General features: G+C 23.3%; 1 protein-coding gene across 2 annotated transcripts; it reads left to right on the top strand.

The window, feature by feature from the left end:
- Positions 1-2,378: 2,378 nt before the first annotated feature.
- Positions 2,379-4,602, top strand: LOC112593710 (nucleoside diphosphate kinase 6-like). Of its 2 annotated transcripts, none has more exons than XM_025338227.1 (5): positions 2,379-2,431; positions 2,494-2,596; positions 3,034-3,176; positions 3,232-3,392; positions 4,388-4,602. In XM_025338227.1, the coding sequence occupies exons 2-5, from the start codon at positions 2,519-2,521 to the stop codon at positions 4,534-4,536; spliced, it is 531 nt and encodes a 176-aa protein (XP_025194012.1). In that variant the 5' UTR covers positions 2,379-2,431; positions 2,494-2,518; the 3' UTR covers positions 4,537-4,602. The 2 variants fall into 2 exon arrangements, with proteins under 2 accessions (XP_025194012.1, XP_025194013.1); XM_025338228.1 differs by lacking the exon at positions 2,379-2,431 and adding an exon at positions 2,817-2,923 and having other exon boundaries at positions 2,504-2,596.
- Positions 4,603-20,730: the final 16,128 nt, after the last annotated feature.

Below are 20,730 nucleotides of genomic sequence, written 5' to 3' on the forward strand. Positions count from 1 at the left end.
TATGTTTTTAGATTTAATTATCTAATTTCACGAAACATTTATGAAATTAAATTACTATACGCAAATTTAGGTCATAAATCTACGCAATTCATTGCTAAATTATCTCAATGATTGATAATCAAAACCCAACTTGCTTTGTTTCTATTTTCGTCGAATTCTATATAAATATTTATTCTTATAAGTTATTAAAAAGTTTATTTTAATAGACTTATTAAAGTCAATGAACCTAGATAATTTTGTTGCCAAAAGAAAAAACTTAAAAACACGTATTCCCATTAATTGGATAAGTCCTCTCGGCTATTATATTCTTCGGTGTAAAAAAAAATGTAATAAAGTTACAATAACAATGATAAATTGTACCTACGTTTAACGTGTATAATTTATAAATCTAAACTAATTTTTATGTTTTTCCGTAGAGTTCGTGTTGTTTAAATTACGATGTGATGAGTAACAATTCGATTATAAATATTTACAATGGCAAACACATGCTGCTCGTCCAATTTCACCAGTCTACGATTTTGGACCTCACGCGCCTACTTGTTTTTCAAGGTCGTTTCCTGTTTATAATATTTCGAAGGACTTTCGATTTTTCCATTTCTTATAACACTTATATTATCAACTGCTTTATCATACATATATTGTTAAATAGATACACTTTGTGTTTAACAATAATTAATTACCTAGAAAGCTGTTGTTTTTAATTGACCTAATTTTTAAGTATCAACCAAATTTTATAATTCGTTCACTCATTTACACACGAAACAATAGCCAATAGGCGCATAATATATTTTATTATGCACTCTTGTTGATATCATACAAATTAATGTTATCACATCACTAATTTATGAAAATTGAATAATAATCATTGATATTTGCTAATGATAATGATAATAATAATAATAAAACCGTTTTAATAACACTTTTAACTTTATGATACTAATTAAGTATCATAGTATAAGTATAAGTTTAGGTATTGGTATTATATTCAATTGTCCTATAGGTACCTTATAGGAACGAACTACCTTCCTATCACACATCACACGTAGATAACACACTTCAAATATTTTTAAATTATGTTCAATGTAAACGTAGTGAAGCAAATATGTTGTACCTTGACGTTATTTAACTCAATGTGATTTATAAAATTGTTCATATAGTATTTAGCCTGCATTAGAATTTATTTTTAAAACTATTATAATAAGTATAGCTACCAGCAGGACTGAGTAAATTTAAAATTATTTAATAAATTAAAAAACCAAATAGGTATAAGTTAGAAGTTGCTCTAAAATAATGTATCTTTATACAAGTTATATTTAAAAAAAATGTATTTAAATAAAAGACACTAGATAAGTAAAACTACATTAAAAATTCTAAAATTATTGTTTTCATTAAAAAAAATAGTTTTATTATTTAAAAAAACAGATGTATTTAAAAATATGAACTATAATGTAACATATAGACATATTAATTATTATATATTAAAAAAAAAAACCAAGGGAGTTTTGCAAGAAATGAATATAATCCATTATAATATATCTAATAATAAATATAAAATTATAATATAATATTACTATAACTAGCAATTAGTTGTTATACGTTATTACTTATTAACTAAGGTCTAAGTTAAAATATCTACTGACGAGTGACGTATCTACTGACATGATCATGTAGGTATCGTGTAGAATGTGAATAGGATCGTAGTATAAATAATTTAAAATTAATCTAAATATTTTGAAAATTTCATTATGTATTGTATACAATAATACTCTTACAACTTAGTAATGAAATATTTTGAATCTCTACAAATATCTGTTAATATTTTTTTTTATTCCAAAAAATCGGTAACTATAATCATTATTTTTTATTTAAATATTCGATTTAGTAGAAATTTAACTTGATATGTTGATAAAAAATTGAGTATAATATATATTTATTGTTGAGATTTTTAAGTTTCTGTTTTCGACCAATTTATGAAAAATACTATTTTAAATTTGTATTTTAAAATTTGAATTCAACTTCTCATGTTCATAATCATAGTTTTATAGTTTATACCTACCTACTCTAGTTAGTCATAAAAAAGTAAAAACATACCTACTTCTTGTTTATCGTTATTAATTACCTATTTTGTTGCTTAATACCTTCAACTTGCAATAATAATTAGTCATGACTGTTCTTTGTTCAAGAAAAATATTTCAATAACATTGATATTATTCGGTTTAGGTATGTCATTATGACGCCAAGTCAATATTAGTTTGCATTTATTAAATTGTATTTGTCTCACACTGTAACAACACGTGCATATCATATATGTTATCAACATATGATAAGAGGACGATAACATATCATTATAAATCTATTACCTGATGGCCAGCAAAATAGTATATCATTATAATTTATAATATTTTTTATATTTTTGAGTAGACGAAATAATGTAAGTACATTTAATAGTTATTTATAATAATATAATGTTGTCATCAAGTTATTTCATATTAGAAATGGATGAAGTGTTTTCACTGATATGACATCTGTTAAGCCTTTGCAATTGACTTTAGCCATCATGAAACCTCATGTGGTGTCTTGTCCATTTTCTTTACTTGTACGTATTGTTAAAATTTTTCATTTATAAATTATTTTATTTTTTTTGATATAGGTAGCCAAGTTGATATATTTTACATCTATGGTAATAACAAAAAAAAAAAGAAAATGTGCATACATTTTCTTTTTTTTTTGTACCTTTGTACCTAATACTATGGGTGTGTTATATATTTTGGCCTACAAGGGAAGTTAATCATTTCACGCATGTATACTGATTACAGTGGCCGATGTAACTAACACCAACATTGTTGGTATGTCAAATAGGCGGAGGAAGATCAATTCAGATGCATTTTGGTCAGAACACGGTTTACTTCTCTTGTGGGTCAACGCAAAGATATTTTTATTAAATTAATTTGAATTTGTTGATGTCCTGTAAAAAATAATATTGTGTACATGAATTAACTTCATAATGGTGTATACCATTGATATTTTCAATAGGATATCAGACGGACAATACTGGATAATGGTTTTTATGTTGTACGGTCAAAGCGCCAAACTATTAAACTGGAACAGGCTAAACAATTTTACAGTGAGCATAAAACAAAGTTTTTTTATAACAGGCTCATCACATTCATGACAAGGTAAAATTTGATTTTTATAACTTAAGAATATTTTACCTAATTTGTAATCACATAGTGGACCATCAGAAGCATATATACTGGCTAGAGAAGATGCAATTTCAGTTTGGCGTCATTTAATGGGTCCAACTAAAGTTTTCCAATGCCAGCTGAGTAATCCTGATTCTATAAGAGCTAAACATGGACTAACAGATACTAGAAACGCCACACACGGATCTGGTAATTTTGGATTTATTTGATGTATTGATCACAGAATTTTACTTATTATAAATAATATTCATGTAGGTACTCATTACTAATAATAATACCTTAAAATAATTAGACAGTGCTTTTAACAGTAAAAAGAAATAAGTTAAATTAAATTAAATTAAATTAATTTTTTTCTAATTGTTATAGATGTTATTATCCTATATTTATTAGTACCAAAAGAATATTTAATGTTCATGCTTTAGGCAGCTTAAATAAGATGTATATAAACATTAAAAAAAGTTTGGCAGTATAAGTATTATCCTACATTGGAAAGAAAAATTTATATTGATTATGCTATTTTATTATTTTATTTTTAATATTTATATTGTTTTATTTATTAAAATTTGTATTGACAATATTCAAAATAGACTCTTAAATTAAATAAATTATGAGATCATCTAATATTCAATTCATTTCACTTATTTAAAAAAGGAGTTTCATAAAATATATTTATTAAAAAGTTATATTATGAATCAAAAGAAAGATATAAATGAACTTAGTTTAAAAATAATAACTGATATGTCATAAAATAAGTTATACAATTCCAAAAATATTAAGTTATAATTTTAAATTTATTTAATGGGGTTTTTTTAGTTTCCTTGAAAATATTCTTTTAAGTATTTTTTTTTTTTATTACTTTTTATTCATCTTTCTAAATCTTTAGTTAATAATTTTTTTATTTATTACATAGGTAGTTTGTACTTATATCAATTAAATATATATGTCATAAAGAAGAGTCCATCAATACATATATTGCAACTATGATACTAATTTAAACAATAAAAGTAATCATGGTTTGGTATTTAATATACCAATCAGTTACTTTACTTTTTTGTTACAGTTTGTTTATAGATTGATTTTGTTTAAAAAACATTATTTTAAATCTTTTATCAGTATTAGTAATAATAAAGAATAATTCACAAATTTATATATATTGAATTAAATAATAACTATTTATATTACAGATTCTGATGAATCAGTTCGCCAAGAAGTCAGTATAATAGTGCCACAATTTTGCTTTGAGCATTGGAAACAAACTGAAGAACCTATGTTTAGAAATGGAAAAGTACAATTTAATGATCAACAGTTTATTCATGTTACACATAAAAGTTAGGTCATTTTATATGTGATGATGAAAATATTAAAATAATGCCAAATAAATAAAAATTATTGTTGACTATATTGTTTACCGATTGGGTTAATAATACTTTTAGGTATGTTATTTAAATAAACCAAATATTAGTTGTATTAACAATGTAAGACTTATTGTGTAATATTATGTGTGTTAAAAAGTATATTCGAGATTAATTTTCTTCTATTCCCTTTAAAACTACTTAGTGCAAGTACTGCAAGTATAATATTGAATCAATTAAATGAGCATTATGTTACCACTTACCATAAGAATTACCTTTTTGGTTATTGTTGTTTTAAGTTGATTATAGATTTTTATTCAAAACCTTAATGCAAAATACTGTTTACTAATTAATATTGACAAATGTTAAAAAAAATTAATATCACTAATTCTTTTTATCATTAAATAGTTTGATTAGTTTATTTTTACTGTGATAGTATATTTTTTGTAATTCTATTAAGAAATTTAACAATATGTTTTAAAATATTACATTATAATTATTATATTAAATTAAAGAATAAAGCAGATATAATTATATATTTGATAAAATTTCTACACTTAACAATAAAAGAAATAAAAAAGAATAAAATGACTTCTGTTTATTTTTTTATTTATAATACTGTCGGACAGATGTTAATATTTTATAAAAACTTATTTAGTATTTATTTTATTTTTTTGTTAAGATCTATTTTATAGTAAATTGATAATTTTGACTTATTTTCAATTAATAACTCTTATAATTTTTTTTCTTCTTTTGTACAAAAAAAGATAACTTAAACTCGTTTCTAATAATGATAATTTTATTATATATCAAATAATAATTGTCATGAAACAATTTTGAATAATGTATTTAATTATATAATAACTAATAACTAAAAAATTGTATATGTATAATTATGATAACATATCATTAGAATACAATACACATAGTTATTCTGAATTGGTATAATATTTTAACTGTATATTGTAAATAACTCGCGGAGAATATTTTCTATGCTAATTTATTGCACTTAAAGAAAATATTTAAGATGAAGTCATACATACATGGTATATTTATTTTCTTAGTCTTACAAGCACATAATCTAGATAACTTTAAAATCAGAATTCATTTTACAGTGGCATATTTATGAGGTAGAACACACAATTTTTATCTGACTGATTAAGTATTTTGTTTAAGACATGTTTAAATGTATTTATTGAAATGAATTATGTATGGTCAAGATTTAGAGATGATATTGTCATTACTCATTAGTCATTAGTCTTAATCTAACATTTTTTTTTTTTTTTTAATAGTTGTGTATAAATCTTTTGGTGCTGTTTCTTTTATAACTTAAAGTATTTTACAATTAATTAAACAATTGTATATTATAATTTAATCAATATTATTACTAATTATTTGCTTTTTATATATTTTCATGATTCATGATAAAAAAAAACAAACCAAGACAATGTATAATGGTTAAAATGTAAAGATTCACTCATTACAAGATAAGCCAAATTGTTCCTACTTCCTACGTCGAACTTAACAGACTATAATTTAAACAGTCTACCGAACAAAATAGACCTACTTAAGCATGCCACTGTAATGATTGTCATTTATAATATTGAAATGAGTGGATCTATTATCAAAATTAAAGATAAGATTTAAATGTACCTATAGGTATTAATTTAAAATCAAGTTATAAGCATTTTAAAATTGTTTACTTTAGTAGGATAAAGTTAACACATACAGTATGTCTGTGAAAAAAAAAATAAAAAATACCTATACTATCGTTTTATATACCTATAAAATTATTTACAGAAATAAAAATATTAGACTTGACACAAATTTCAATTATTATTTTAACAGAGTAGCTTGCTATAAAATAGTAGTTCGATTCGGCGAAACTATTTAATCGTTTAAATAGGTATATATATATATTTTTTTTTTTAACATTTATTTGATTATAATATATAATTTGTAAAAGTATTTACAATGAGCATAATATGTGCAAAAAAAGAAAAATAATAATAAACTATACTAATAATATAATATAATATAATATACAAATACAAGTATACAACTATAAGGAAATGGAGACGTGAGGAGGAAAGTCACCCAACAGTAAAACTCAGAAGATATATTTTTAAAATTAATAATATCAATATTAAAATAAAATATTTTAAGAACTATTGGACCGAGACACTGAGTTGTTTTTAAATATAAAATGGAACATAGCACATAGTAACTTATCTATTGTAGGTTTATCTCATTTACACTAATTGGTAACTCATGTAGTAGTACTTAATTAAAGAAATGCATAAGTTATATCTTAATAAAAATATATTCTACAGTTAGATACCTACCCGAATAAAAATATCCACACAACGGATGAACTCTGAATTGTAATCAGTACCTAATCACTTATTCAATCATCATATGGTTTATTAATGTGTATAAAACTATAATATAAATATGCAACATGATCTGATTAAGAACAGTTTAGTCATAGATCTAACTTGTGTCCGTAGAAAATTGAGAAAAAAAAATATAAGATAGGAAAATGCATAACGTGTCCAGTGTATTTTGTATTCTGTCCAGTTCTTACACCGATTTCTGTAAATAATTTTTCTACAAAAACACTCACTTGGTCGGTTAACCGTGTACAAATCTGTGTTACTGTGTTCTGTGTTATTCTACTTTTCCAGGTAGGAATCACGAAGGTACGCCTAAACCAATATGTTCATAAAATTATTATAAAGGATCGGGTTTATATCGAATTTATATATGCAAATATTGGAATAAGTTTTTTGAAATCTGATGAAAATTGTTCTCGATTTAGAATTTAGATCGTTCTTACTTCTTATACCAATAACGACAATAACACTAATCGTATGATGCATATTTCAACGGTTTTACCTATTTTTTAGTTGTATAATGCATATTATTATTTATAGCACGTATTATATTTATTTTTTCGACGTATATTCGCGATCACAGACACAACATAGTGATAAAATTACGACTGGTTGTTATTGCCAAAGATAAGATGACAATATACTCAAATACTCAATTTCTAAGATTTTGGAAGGAGAAATAAACCTTAACTGAAGGTTTAAATACAAGTGATATTACATGTATATTATTACAGCATTTTTAGAATCATATTTTGAGAATTTTTTGTACATATAAATCCGGTGCCTAATTTTTACCTAGGTATAACCCGAATTATGTACAGCGCTGACCTCATAATCCACCACATCTTTGATTTGTCCTCAAAGCGACTAGAGGTAGGTACTATCTCCTGATATCGGCTTACATAATTATATTTATTTTTTCCGAAAAAAGCCAACTAATGTTAAGTACCTATGCTATATATTACTCAGTATTATACTAATACTCTAAAGCTATAGCAAGACTAGCTGAGCTAATTAAAACAAATAAAAAATATAAAATTTGAAATTCATTTCTTTTATAATAAAATGTACGTTTGTCTAATTTACCTCGATTACTTACTCAGTGGTGTATTTAGAAATTTCAGAATAGGAACAACACATATTTTCTCCTCACAAGCCGTAAAAATAACTTTTGTTATTACTAAAGCATCTCTTAAAAATTGCCAATATAAATCATACCTAGTATATTATTATAAACGAAATTTAAATTATCGTAAAGAAAATAATTTTATTAGTATAATAAAAAATTTAAAACTTCCTTTTTTTTTTGATTAGGAAGTAGCATAAACATCGATTTTTTTTAAAAATCTAATAAAAGTGGTCACTTCAGTTTAAATTGATAGTGGGTACCGCTAAGGCTGAGCAGAATCTTGTATTTTTTTTTAGTGTTAAAAAAGAACGTTTTGTACTATTATTTGTAAATGGTGTAGACTATAGATAGCAAAATACGTAAAGCAACATACGGATATATATTAGTAATATAATGTTTTCTTATTAAAAATTGTAGTATTTACGTTGTTGCAAGCTTAAGTTTAATATTTTTTTGTGTAACCTTGAAACTATACCCACTGATTTATAAAATATATTGCTAAATAATTTGGGTAAGTTTTCTACAATATTTAGTATTTTCTCTTTTTCTTTGCTTGAGTAATTTTATGTAACTTAAAAATGAAAAAAAAATCTTTTTCACCAATTTATCATAAGCAAGTTTCCTTATTTAAACTTCACATTTTGTTGACACTTTGACAGCCTTTTCTTTTGTATTATTTTAAATTGTATATATTACGGGCAAAGTATACAATTTGGGCATAAATAAAATGGTCTTCGTATATTGGGAAATATAGATAATAATAATTATAATATTTATATTATTAGAAAATATAAGTTATCCTTATAATTTTTGTATCACTTATTTTCGCATGTACCGTTTCCGGGTATTTTTTTTTTTAATTGGTAAAAAAATGAATTATTTGAACTTTTTTTTTGACAAATCATTTAAATCTGTATTAAACTTTGCCATATTTTAATTATAAGTTAATAATTAATTGAACTACATCATAAAAATGATTCGTGGTTACTATAAAATTAATTTTACGAGATAACCCCGTAGGCGTAACTAGACTTCTAAAACATGTTAAAACTGTTAATGCCTCACAGACACAGAGCCATGGAATTTTACTAAAACAATAATAGTTAGGTATAAAAAAGTAAGGGGTGCTAAATTTGAACTAAGAGGTGTTAAAAACTCCTTTGCATCCCCTTAGTTACGCCACTGATTAATTCGTATTGGTAAAAAGTCTTATAGATTATGGTATATAGGTACGATAAACATTACAATCATAACATTTCACATTTAATATGTGAACTTTTCCATTTAAAAAAACCGATAAGAACAAACAAAAAAACACATTAGCTTATCCAAATCTACAAATAATAATCAGTGCTTAATCTGACTCTGATATTTTGACAATAATTTACTAATAAATATTATATTATCTATATTCCCCAATATATGAAGGCCATTTTATACAATGCCCGGGATTGTAGAAAATACCCTAATTGTATACTTTGCCCGTAACATATATAATGCATGTAATATACTATTCCAGTTTTGAATAACAAACAATATCTCGAACTGACCAACGGATTGCTAAGAGACATTTTACGATTCCTTCTTATTCAGTCTAGAATAATGTCAAAAAATATGCAAGCTTCTCGCAGGTATTGGCTGAATTGGACCCAACTAAATTCAAAGAATGAGTACAGGAATAAATAAATAATTAATTACAATTCGGTAGAAATCGACCAAATTAAACCAATTGAGTTTTTTATTTCGTTAGAATGATAACTAAATTTTTCCAAAATACTAATCACGTGTTTTAATTAATCTTGATTAATACACGGATTTTTTTTTCTTACAACAAATTTGTGAAAAAAATTAACTCATCGAATTTTATTATTTATTGCTTTTTTACAGAGATACGATTAGGGTGATGTGAAACGTTTAGGACTTATTGTATAATCACGATAATAAAATTAAGCTAATCAATTATGTGGCATGTCGATCTAATATTAGAAAAGTTTTTACCTCATTTTTTCACAACTTTTGTATTTTTACATTGTTTACAATTTCCTATATATAAATTATAATCAATGTAATGATTGAATAAAACGAAATCAACTTAGGTCTATAATTAAATTATTGTTTAAACTCACAATACGTGACGTGATAAATAAACACGTTTATTTTTTGAAAAAATTCTAAGCATTTTTCTATTTCCATCGTACCTTTCAGACAATAGCTTTAAATGAAAATGATACATATTGTTAGGTAGGTGACCAATTAAATTGGATCGAAAAGTAGAAGCACTCTAGTTGACAAATAACAACGTATATACATTTACGCAACCTTTATTAGAGCAAAACATAAACCATATTATTATGTCATTCTATCAATGTAATACAATAAATAATCAATAGTATACGCATTATCTGGGCCAGACTGGAAGGTTTTCGGCTCGCTATTCTCTGTAACGGTCCTACATAAACTAACAAAATATTACATTTTTTCTCAATAATATATCTAACTTTACCCACATTTTATAAAAATTAGGATTTAGGAACTTTTTCTATGTTGATTTCAAAGAAAATATAAAATAATATATAAATTTATAATGACTTGATATATAAGTAGCACTGTAGCAATACCTATGACAAATTTAATATTTATTAATACGATAATCGATAATAGTTTAGATAATTATGAGATGAGTTTTTAATTATTTCCAAAATATCTTTAAACTTCAAATTACTCAACATTATATTTTCTACAGACATTAATTAGAAAGTTTCTAAGTGGTAATTAGATAATGACGAGCGTAGAGGGTTTTTGATAATTTTTAATCTGCTAAATATTCGTTCAAAATCAATTTAAGTGTTAAGGTTAGTGCATATAAATTATAATATTCAGGCACATGTAAATTAAGCCAATCGAAAACACAAATCAAGCAATTCTTTCTGGGAGTATAGCCTTTTCATCATGGATAGAGCAATGGAATGTTTACATTCAGATTAAAAAAAAATGTGTTCATATACATATTTTTAACACAAATAAAAATATATATAATAATATTTTATAGTTGAATTTAATTAAAATATAATATAATTAATAAATAATTATAGTTTTTTATTTTTTTGTTACCTGTAGCACATTGATGAGTATCCCATTAAAAGAAAAATATTTATAATCCATATCAGTTATAGTTAAATTAAATTATCAACATTAGGCGTGTTTTTGTCATAGATATCACTAACTTTGTTAACTAATGTCAAATGGTTTTGAAATTTCATCGTCAATTCTAGAAAGTGTTTAAGTTAGTTAATTAATTTTAAGTGATCAACAGATGACCATACTGATAATTTGAGTAATACTGATTTAGGCATCAATTTATTTCTAATATAATTTTAATGTTTCAGCATATCTGCAACCACACTTTTATTTTTGGTAAATCTTTCGGTAAGTCTAGTTCGAAATTCGTCGATGATACATTGAAAAACTTCCACTCTAAATTTATGTTTGGATTTGCTAAATCCAATAAAAAATGAATTTTTCCTGAGTTTTCTTCCTACACCCATATTTTTTTACGAATTAGAAAAAAAAATTACCAATCTATTTATTAAACAAAATAATTTTTTTTTTTCTGCCAAATTTTCGCATATGTCACAAATACATAAGTTAAAAATATGTGCATAACACCAAATGCACACTATTTTGATTTTTTTGTCTAATATAAACAAGAAATTCATTGAACTAGCTCTGTATGTTAGTGGCTCCATCAATAAAAGATCCAATAATATTCTTAAAATTAATATGGTTTTAAGAGAAACACTATCTTTGAGTAATTTATACAATCATTTTCTTGATGATGTTTTCACTTCCACTTCAATAAATAACCGTTATTTTATATAAGACCTAAAAACATAACGCAAACAAATAGCTGAATGACTCAATGTCTTGAGTAAAATCTACCTGTAAATATGTAGTTATAAAAATTGTGTTAATTTAGTTGGAATTAAAAAATTCAATTAGGTTACTATTGTATACTAAAAAGGGACGATCATCACATTAAATTTTTTATTATTATTTTTGTACGTGGTTCTCAACCAGTGTGTCGCTTAGTAAGTCCAAATGTGTTGTGTGAGTACTAATATTAAATGACACACAATTACTTAAAAACAATTAATGAGTAAAAAAAAAAATAGGTCTTTTTTATATTGTATCTATGGATTGCCTGGGTTAGTGTGCCGCCATTTTTATGGATCTAAATTAAGGTGTCGTTATATAAAAAGGTTGAGAACCACTGATTTAGATGGTTAATAGTAGGACATCTATTATTTTGTTAATGGTAGTTTTTGATAATGAAGTTATTATGTACATTATCTTTTTGAATTTAATTCTTTGTGTTGTTTTCGCTGTTTACTGTGTTGAATATCAGCAGTCAAATATTAATTAAGCAATATATCACATTACTTATTTCTTTATTTTATTTTTATAAATTTCATTAATATTTATTTTTAATTTTATTGTTTTTAAATTTGTTACTATTACTTTTAAACATTTTTTTTTAATATTATTTATTTTATTTTTATAATTTTATTTACTTATTTATTTATTTGTAGATTTTTTATTTTTTTTTAATATATTTTAACATTAATTTTTTTATTAACTTTTTTCATAATATTTTTTTTATTATTTATTTATTTAAATCTTACAAATTATAGCATTCAAACAGTAAACTTAATATAACCTATTTACATTGTTATTTGTATTTAAATTGTATTATTGCATATTATTAACAGCAAGAAATATATATTATGTTATTATTATCACACTTTCATTTTTTCCCTTTCATAAAAAAATATTCAAATTCTAATTTTTGGAATTTTCAATTGTACTAAATGATTATATTTTCAAATATCTAAATGTTTTATACCAGTGACTCCAAAACTGTACACTAAAAGTACTTTCTAAAAGCATTACAGTCTATGACTTACAATAAATAATTTAAAATTTATAATAGAATTTTTTTTTCTTTTTATTCATAATAAATTCATAGCAAATATTGTATATTGTAATATTTTTTATTTAATATAATAGTTCGATTAAACAATGGAATCTAGTATATATTTGAACCTCTTATAAGTAAAATTGTAAACGTAATTTCTGACAACATCATTATAAGCACAATTACTAGATTTTATGTTTATCAATATAATATTAATAAATATGGTCTTATGGGTAATAATTATTAATGATGACTGATTGTACCTTTATTGTGCAAAACCTTCAAGCTGTCCTCAAAAAAATCAAGATTACGAAAGTTTGATTGATTTGACTTCTGACTTAACATTAAAATTTTCTTTTAACAGAAATTCATTAATTAATCAATTATTATATGAAAAAATTAGAGTGAACATATTTGGTGAACTACAATATATAGATAGTTGCTTATTAAATTTATTATTCAATTAATAATAACGGCCATCATAGAATTTAATGTTGTAAATAATATATATTTTTTATGTGATAATTAACACTGTATAATATAAATATATATTTGAAAAAAAAAAGCGATAGCGTTTTTACATTTCTTACATTTTATTTTTATATTTGAGCTGCTCGCTAATAAATTATTCGTACTACAATCAAGCCGTTTGCCTGATAAGGTAACTAGATGCATTGTAATTATGTTAAACTATTATCATAATTAATTAAAAAAAATAAATTTATATTCACGGCTGTAGAATTTTGGCGGATACAAAAGGAAAATCCTGGTTAAATGCATTGTAAGTTTATACCTACTATTAAGTGGACTTCATTGGTATTTATATAGGCTATAATATATTGTAATTCTTTTTTTAATTTTATAATTAACTTATTAGATATTTTACAAAATGTCTATATTCCATTGTGATATTCATAAGTACAAGTTATCCTGGTATATTATGTTTTTAGAATACACGTATCATTGAGCTAATAAAAAAAAGAAAAGAAAAACGCTAAGTAAAATTAAACTATGTAAAGTATAAAATATAAATCGAATAAAAGCCATTTTTAAAATCAATTTAAGTTGTACAGTATTTACTTAGAAAGTTATAAAAATAGAATGAATATTTGAAATTTTTCTTGAAAATTTTGAATGAATACTAAGTTAAATAAATTAAAAATATGTTTTATAAAATTATTCAAATGTTATTAGATAAGGAACTATTATAAATTTTTTTGTTTTAATTGATTTATTAGTTGAATATACATAACAAGAAACATACTAAAACAAAATATTTTGTTTGTGTGGCTTAGCGTGGCACGTTGGCTGCTTCCAGTTGAGGAATGCAACTGAGAGTAAGTAACGGCCACAGCTACTAGCTTCCGGATGGGTGACCACTCGGGATCATAGTGGTTAAAAACCTAGCTACACATATATACACGTGTTTGCTATCAACCATAAAAATCGTAAAAAATATAACCTATCTAACCTTACCCCCTTCTACAGTTCATAACCTCTACAAACAGCTAATGGCCCTAGTTGCCGGCATAAGTTCAATACAAAAAAAAAAAAATAAATATTTTGTTAGGTGTTATATTTCTTTTAATAGATTTTAGTGAGTTTTATAAAGTTCATACATATTGGTTTTAAATACGATATGAGTATATGACTTACGCAATCGGATGATTAAGGGATTTCAACTTAATAGATACCTATATCGAAAATTCAAAACAGTATTGAATTGTTTTTACAATTTTATAAATCATGTCTAAAAAAACATGACTAACAAAAAAGAATTGTTGTTATTTGTTAAGCCACTTACTTTTTCAAAGCTGCTTTAGCGTTGTTAAATAGATCTTGTTAAATCTCAATCACACTCAGTCACCCAGTCAGTAAATATTAAATATTTTTATACTAAATATATAGACTATAGTTTTTTAAGCCAATTACATTTTGACAAAAACTATGGATATAACATTTTTAGAATACAATGGTGTAGACTAAGTGTACATACTTTATCTTAGTGACATTTTTAAATTTATAGGATTATCTTAAATTTCCATATTTATTTATTAACAAACAAATTATGTTGTAGTAACTAAACTAATCATATAAGTTTTTACATTTTAATCTTAAAATCTGGTGATATGCACTAATACAAAATATAGACAGTGGAAATCGATGGTAAATGTTTAGAATAATGAGAGTATGTAGAGCATTGAATATTAAAGATACAAAAGCTTAGTTAAACTCTTGGATGATGATTCTTTGCTTAGGGTAAAATAAGAAATATTATCGTTGGAGTCGAGATGTATGATTTATCTGGCTAATTAGCGAATAAATAGTCGAATATACTATTTCAATATCTTTAAACAATAATATTAACTTTTTCCTACGATTTAGATTTATAGTCAGTGTAAAAAAATCTTAGGGGAACTATAATACTAAAAAAATGATTAGTAATCCAGAACATAACTTTTTACACAGATCATATTATTTAAAGCGTTGATATAGATTTTTGTTTTTTAATACCCATGTATTTAAAAAAATAAAAGAATATTTCTATAAATATAACGTGAGTATTTATTATTGTTATATGTATTTATATAGTATCAATACAATAATATATTTGATTTAAGTATCATAGCTTTTAGTCTACTTAGGAGTTTTATCGTTACTGTTATGCCTTTTTTTTTAAACTTATAATTTGTTTTATTGTTTTGATACAAAAATCATAATTTACTTAAAAAATAATCATTATCACAAATAACATGAAACTGATTATAATCAGTATAAAAAAAGTTATTTCATATAATCTGGGATAATATTATTATATAGGTATTTTAAATTATTATTATTTATGAAAAAAATCTATACATTTTATCATTATTATTTTTTTTATCATGTATTATTTGTATATATATTTTAACCATCTCCCAGATTCATGGAACTAAACCAAAAGGGAATACAAAATCGTAACTGTCATAAAAAGGGAAACTCAATCCTCATTCAATCTACTTTTCAACTTAAAAATTGATAATTGTAAGTTTGAGCTTAGTAGTTTTCATAATGAATTAATGAAAAAGTTAAAAAAAAAAAAAAATTAAACTTAACAGGTTATAATTTGATATTATAAACTCTGCTCTAAGTAAAATATAAAATCAAAATTACGCAAAATGTGTTTTTTGGTGTTCATTATATATATTTGAATAATAAACCAATGATAAAAGTAAAATATAACGAAACACAGCAATAAACTACCAAATACTAAGTGAACAAAATAAAAAAAATAAATATATATTAATAAAAAATCGTTTCTCATTTCCAAAGGTATTATTGGGAGTTATATTATTTGGAGCACCTATAAGCTCTAGATACAATGAAAGACATAATAATAATATGTCCGTGGGAGTGAAAATCCTTAGAACTAAAATTATGAATACTGTTTCAAAAATATGAGTTATTACCTACGATTTATTATTTGTACCTTTTTTTTTTTTTTGTAAAACAGAAATAAAGACGATTGATTAAATTTTATTATAACATAGTAAATGAAAGCAGCTTCTTATATCTATTAGTTTTTATTAGTCTTATTTGAATCTCATGTCTTGAAATAATATAAAATTATGTTCTCATAAATTTAAAGTGTATATCAACACAGTATATACATATTATATGTATATATGTATATATTATATACACATACAAATGTATACAAAAATAATATTAACTTTTTATGTAATATATAAGACGTTTTATAATACAATACCATAGTAAATACTAACAAAATATAGTCTATTATTAAATTCAGTTTCTCAGAAATTACGACAATAGAAACATATGCACTTGGATGTAAAATAAATAAATTAAAATAGCGTATAAGTGTTTAGAATTATCAAAATGAATATGTGTAAATATGGATAACTCTTTGATTTCACAACACGTAAAACAAAAATAAGGAATACATTATGTACCTATGATAATTAATTGAGTTAGATATTTAAATAAATGGGGTATATAATGGTCATTAAATTGTTGGATGGTAAAATTAATTGAGCATAACTATAAAATACCATTGCTTGACTGAATGTTTTCAGACTTTCTTTGATAATGGTATACTATTATATTATTTTTACTACCTAATTGGGATCAGTAATTATTATAATTTTGTCATTGTACAAATGGAAAAAAAAACTAAATAACGAAATTATTTTACTATAACATAGTACATGTTTAAGAGTATTAGTAAATACAATAACAAAAATATTTAAAATGTGGTTTTAATAAAAAAAAGAATGAAAATGGTTTTATTATTATATTATAAAAATTACTATTACATCTTACATAGTTACGTAACACATTTCAATAAATAAATGTGAAGACAAAATATACTTTATAAATTCTTATTATCTATGATTCATATTAATACACAATAATTATTAGGTAACGTAAAAAAAGGAAAGGTAAATTAGGTACTTATAGGTACTATTAATTGTTTGAATGGTGTCGTTATTTGAAATTAATAAGAGTCGTTTGAATAGATGTTTTATTGATTACATATTGAAACTCTGAATTATAATATCATAATATAAATACTATTTTGTTAAAATATTATGTTTTTTTTTAAACTATTATAAGTACCTATCATAAGATCTCAATGAGTAATGGGTTCATACTATTTAGATACTACAAGATGACTTTAAACTAAATAATAAAATATTATTTGTGATTCAGGACTTTAAAAACTTAAAATATTTTGCTAAGGAAGCTTATTAGTTTTTTTATTTAGTTTTCCTTTTAAAAAGGTTAGTAATTTTAAAAATAAAATATATTTCATAAGTCTAAATCGTAATTTTTAGTTTACAGAACTTTGAAATTATTAAAATATGCAGCTTCTAAAAATGTATATTATAATATTATTCATTTTTAAATTTTTTCTATAAATTACTACAACATAATTAATATATTAAGGATCAGTTTTCATAATTTTATTACATTAAATGAAAAAAAGAAACTCACTTGGATAAATAAAATATTATTTTTCTAAATATATTTTTCATAAATTTTCTTATCATATAGATATATATCTTTATGAAATGATTAAATACTGATGAATCACAATATTTTGGTAAATTTTAGTAATATTGCTAATATTCATAAAAAATTTTACTTATAAATTTAAAATTTATTTTAAAACCGTATTTACTCATAAAATTATAAAGTAGTTACACAGAAATAATTTATTATTATTTTTGATTCACAAAATATATATTTAGTACCTTGATGACGTTGAAATTTACATTTATTTCTTCAGTAAATTAAATACGGATATATTTGATAAACTGAATTTGATCTTTATATTCAACATAAGTATTCGTAAATAATAAAAATATCATTACGGCACAGATCGTGTATTAAAATAGCATGTAACATATGTAAAGTGGTATCTTATTAACATATTAATTATTGTATTAATCTTATTCCGTATTAAAAGTAGATCTAATATTATTACGTTACTGTTTTATTATTTTAACTTAAAAGTGGTTCAACATTTATTGTATATTATAACGGTAATAAAAATAATAAAAAAAAAACTGTAGTTAAATAACTTTTGTATCAACCTTAAATATACTCTGAAACAATTACATATAATATTTTAAAATAATAATAAGTTGTTCCATTAGCTTGAATTCTAGCATCAAACATAATTTTAATTTTAATAATATTAATATATAATAGAAAATATGTATAATGAATACTTAATTGTAAATTTTTGCAAATTATGTATTTATTTTACGAATTATATGCTATAGTCATATGAATTATTTGTTTTCAATTATTCCATATTAATAAATATCATGATGTACAATATAATAGATACAGTTATTATGTTTAACTGTTGAAAAAATGCCCGAGTATTATTTCGTATTAAAACTAATTATGGTTATAAGATATTGTTGTAAATTGTACTCATTGCGTTTATTCGTATAAACTATAAAAACGATTAATTAAAGTAAAATAATCTTTATATTTAGGCCATACCACTTTTGTTTTAAAGTAAGTAACCCTAAAATAGTTTTCAAAATTTTAAAACAAAAAACAGCTAAAGTTAAAAGTTACTTACTAATGTTGTTTTCTTGTATCGTCACACCTAAAAATAAATTTAATGGATATGAAAGAAAGCTTACTGTTTTATTCTTCATTACTGCAATGTTTGAATTTTCAAATACTTGTAGCAGTAGGTTGTAAATCAACCAAATCGTTAACATTTTGGTTGGAAATAAATAAACCAACATAATTTTACTTTAATACAGGATATTATTATCATAAATCAACGCATACTCAGTATATGTGAATATGCAACATTGTTATGATTGTATATAAATTGCATTGTATTAAATGTGTTGTAAAAATGATGAATTATGTCTAAATAATAAGTTAACTACTTAAGATTCCAGTGTAAATGTTTAACATGGTCAAAACAAAATGCAATTAAGTTTTTTACAAAGTTTATATGCTTAATATATATGGTAGTAATTATTATAAGTATCACAATTTTATCAAAACAATTGATTTATATTTTAAGGATCAGATTTATAAACCATAGCTACCCGTTGACGTCATTTGGCGAGATAGGCGATCAATTTGTTAATTCCGAGTGTTGGAAAACTTAAGTACCGCCTTCAAATAAATATATTTATTATACACTGATCGCGTGTTATTCAGCCGTGTGGCCTCGTAAACGAAAGTAATAACTAATAAGTAATAACCATGGAGTGAATACCTGTACAGGCGGACCAAAAGATTAAACATTTACAGCTTTTGTTTTAGGACATTGCTTCAAATACTGAAATATTGTTATTACTATGATTTATGAGGTGTTGAAAAAAAAAAACCGTGAAAGTGAATTATGAATTCAATATAATTTATGTAAGTACTTAACTATAATTTTGTATTTATTATAAAATTTTTATTAAATCGAATTATTAGGTATTTAAGAAGTAATAAGTCACGATATAAAGGAATAATGAATTTATAAATTATTATAGCTGTAATTTATGTAATCATCTTATTGATTTTTTATCCATATGGTCACGCTAATACCAAAGTTAATAAATGTTTAGCGGTCAACTAGTTTTTTTTTTTACTTCTAGTGTAAAACTTTATTTGTATATCAGCAATAATTTTTAAAAAGCAATTTTAAATATACCTGGACGACTCGATATTAATTTTTTAACCTTTGTTTTATTTTTTCGTCACTTTTACATTAAAAAGTATTAATTGAAAAATATCTTATTTGATTATTTTCTACTAGACTTAAATTCTAATGTTATTTCTTATAAGTCATGAAAGTAAGCTAAGTATAATATGAAACATATTATAAATCTAACTGTTTGGTTTAGTATTAGTGTTTTATTTTATTTTTATGATCCAATTCTTATATGACATTCAAAATACGTATGTATATTTATATACTCGTATGTATGTATAATACATAACGTATTATATTATATTTTAAATTTATACATATAAGTATGTCATACGTTTTGAATCTCAAGTTACATCATCATTATTACAATCCGTATTATGCTTTGAAAATAAAAATGTTAAAATATTTTTTTCTCTGACGGTTTTTAAAAAAAAAAAGTTTTATTTTCTTTATGAAATTGTTATCGTTAAATAAACAATTAGA

Source organism: Melanaphis sacchari, unplaced genomic scaffold (genome assembly GCF_002803265.2).
Source record: "Melanaphis sacchari strain LSU unplaced genomic scaffold, SCAv2.0 Contig20_pilon_pilon, whole genome shotgun sequence".
NCBI classification, from domain to species: domain Eukaryota; kingdom Metazoa; phylum Arthropoda; class Insecta; order Hemiptera; family Aphididae; genus Melanaphis; species Melanaphis sacchari.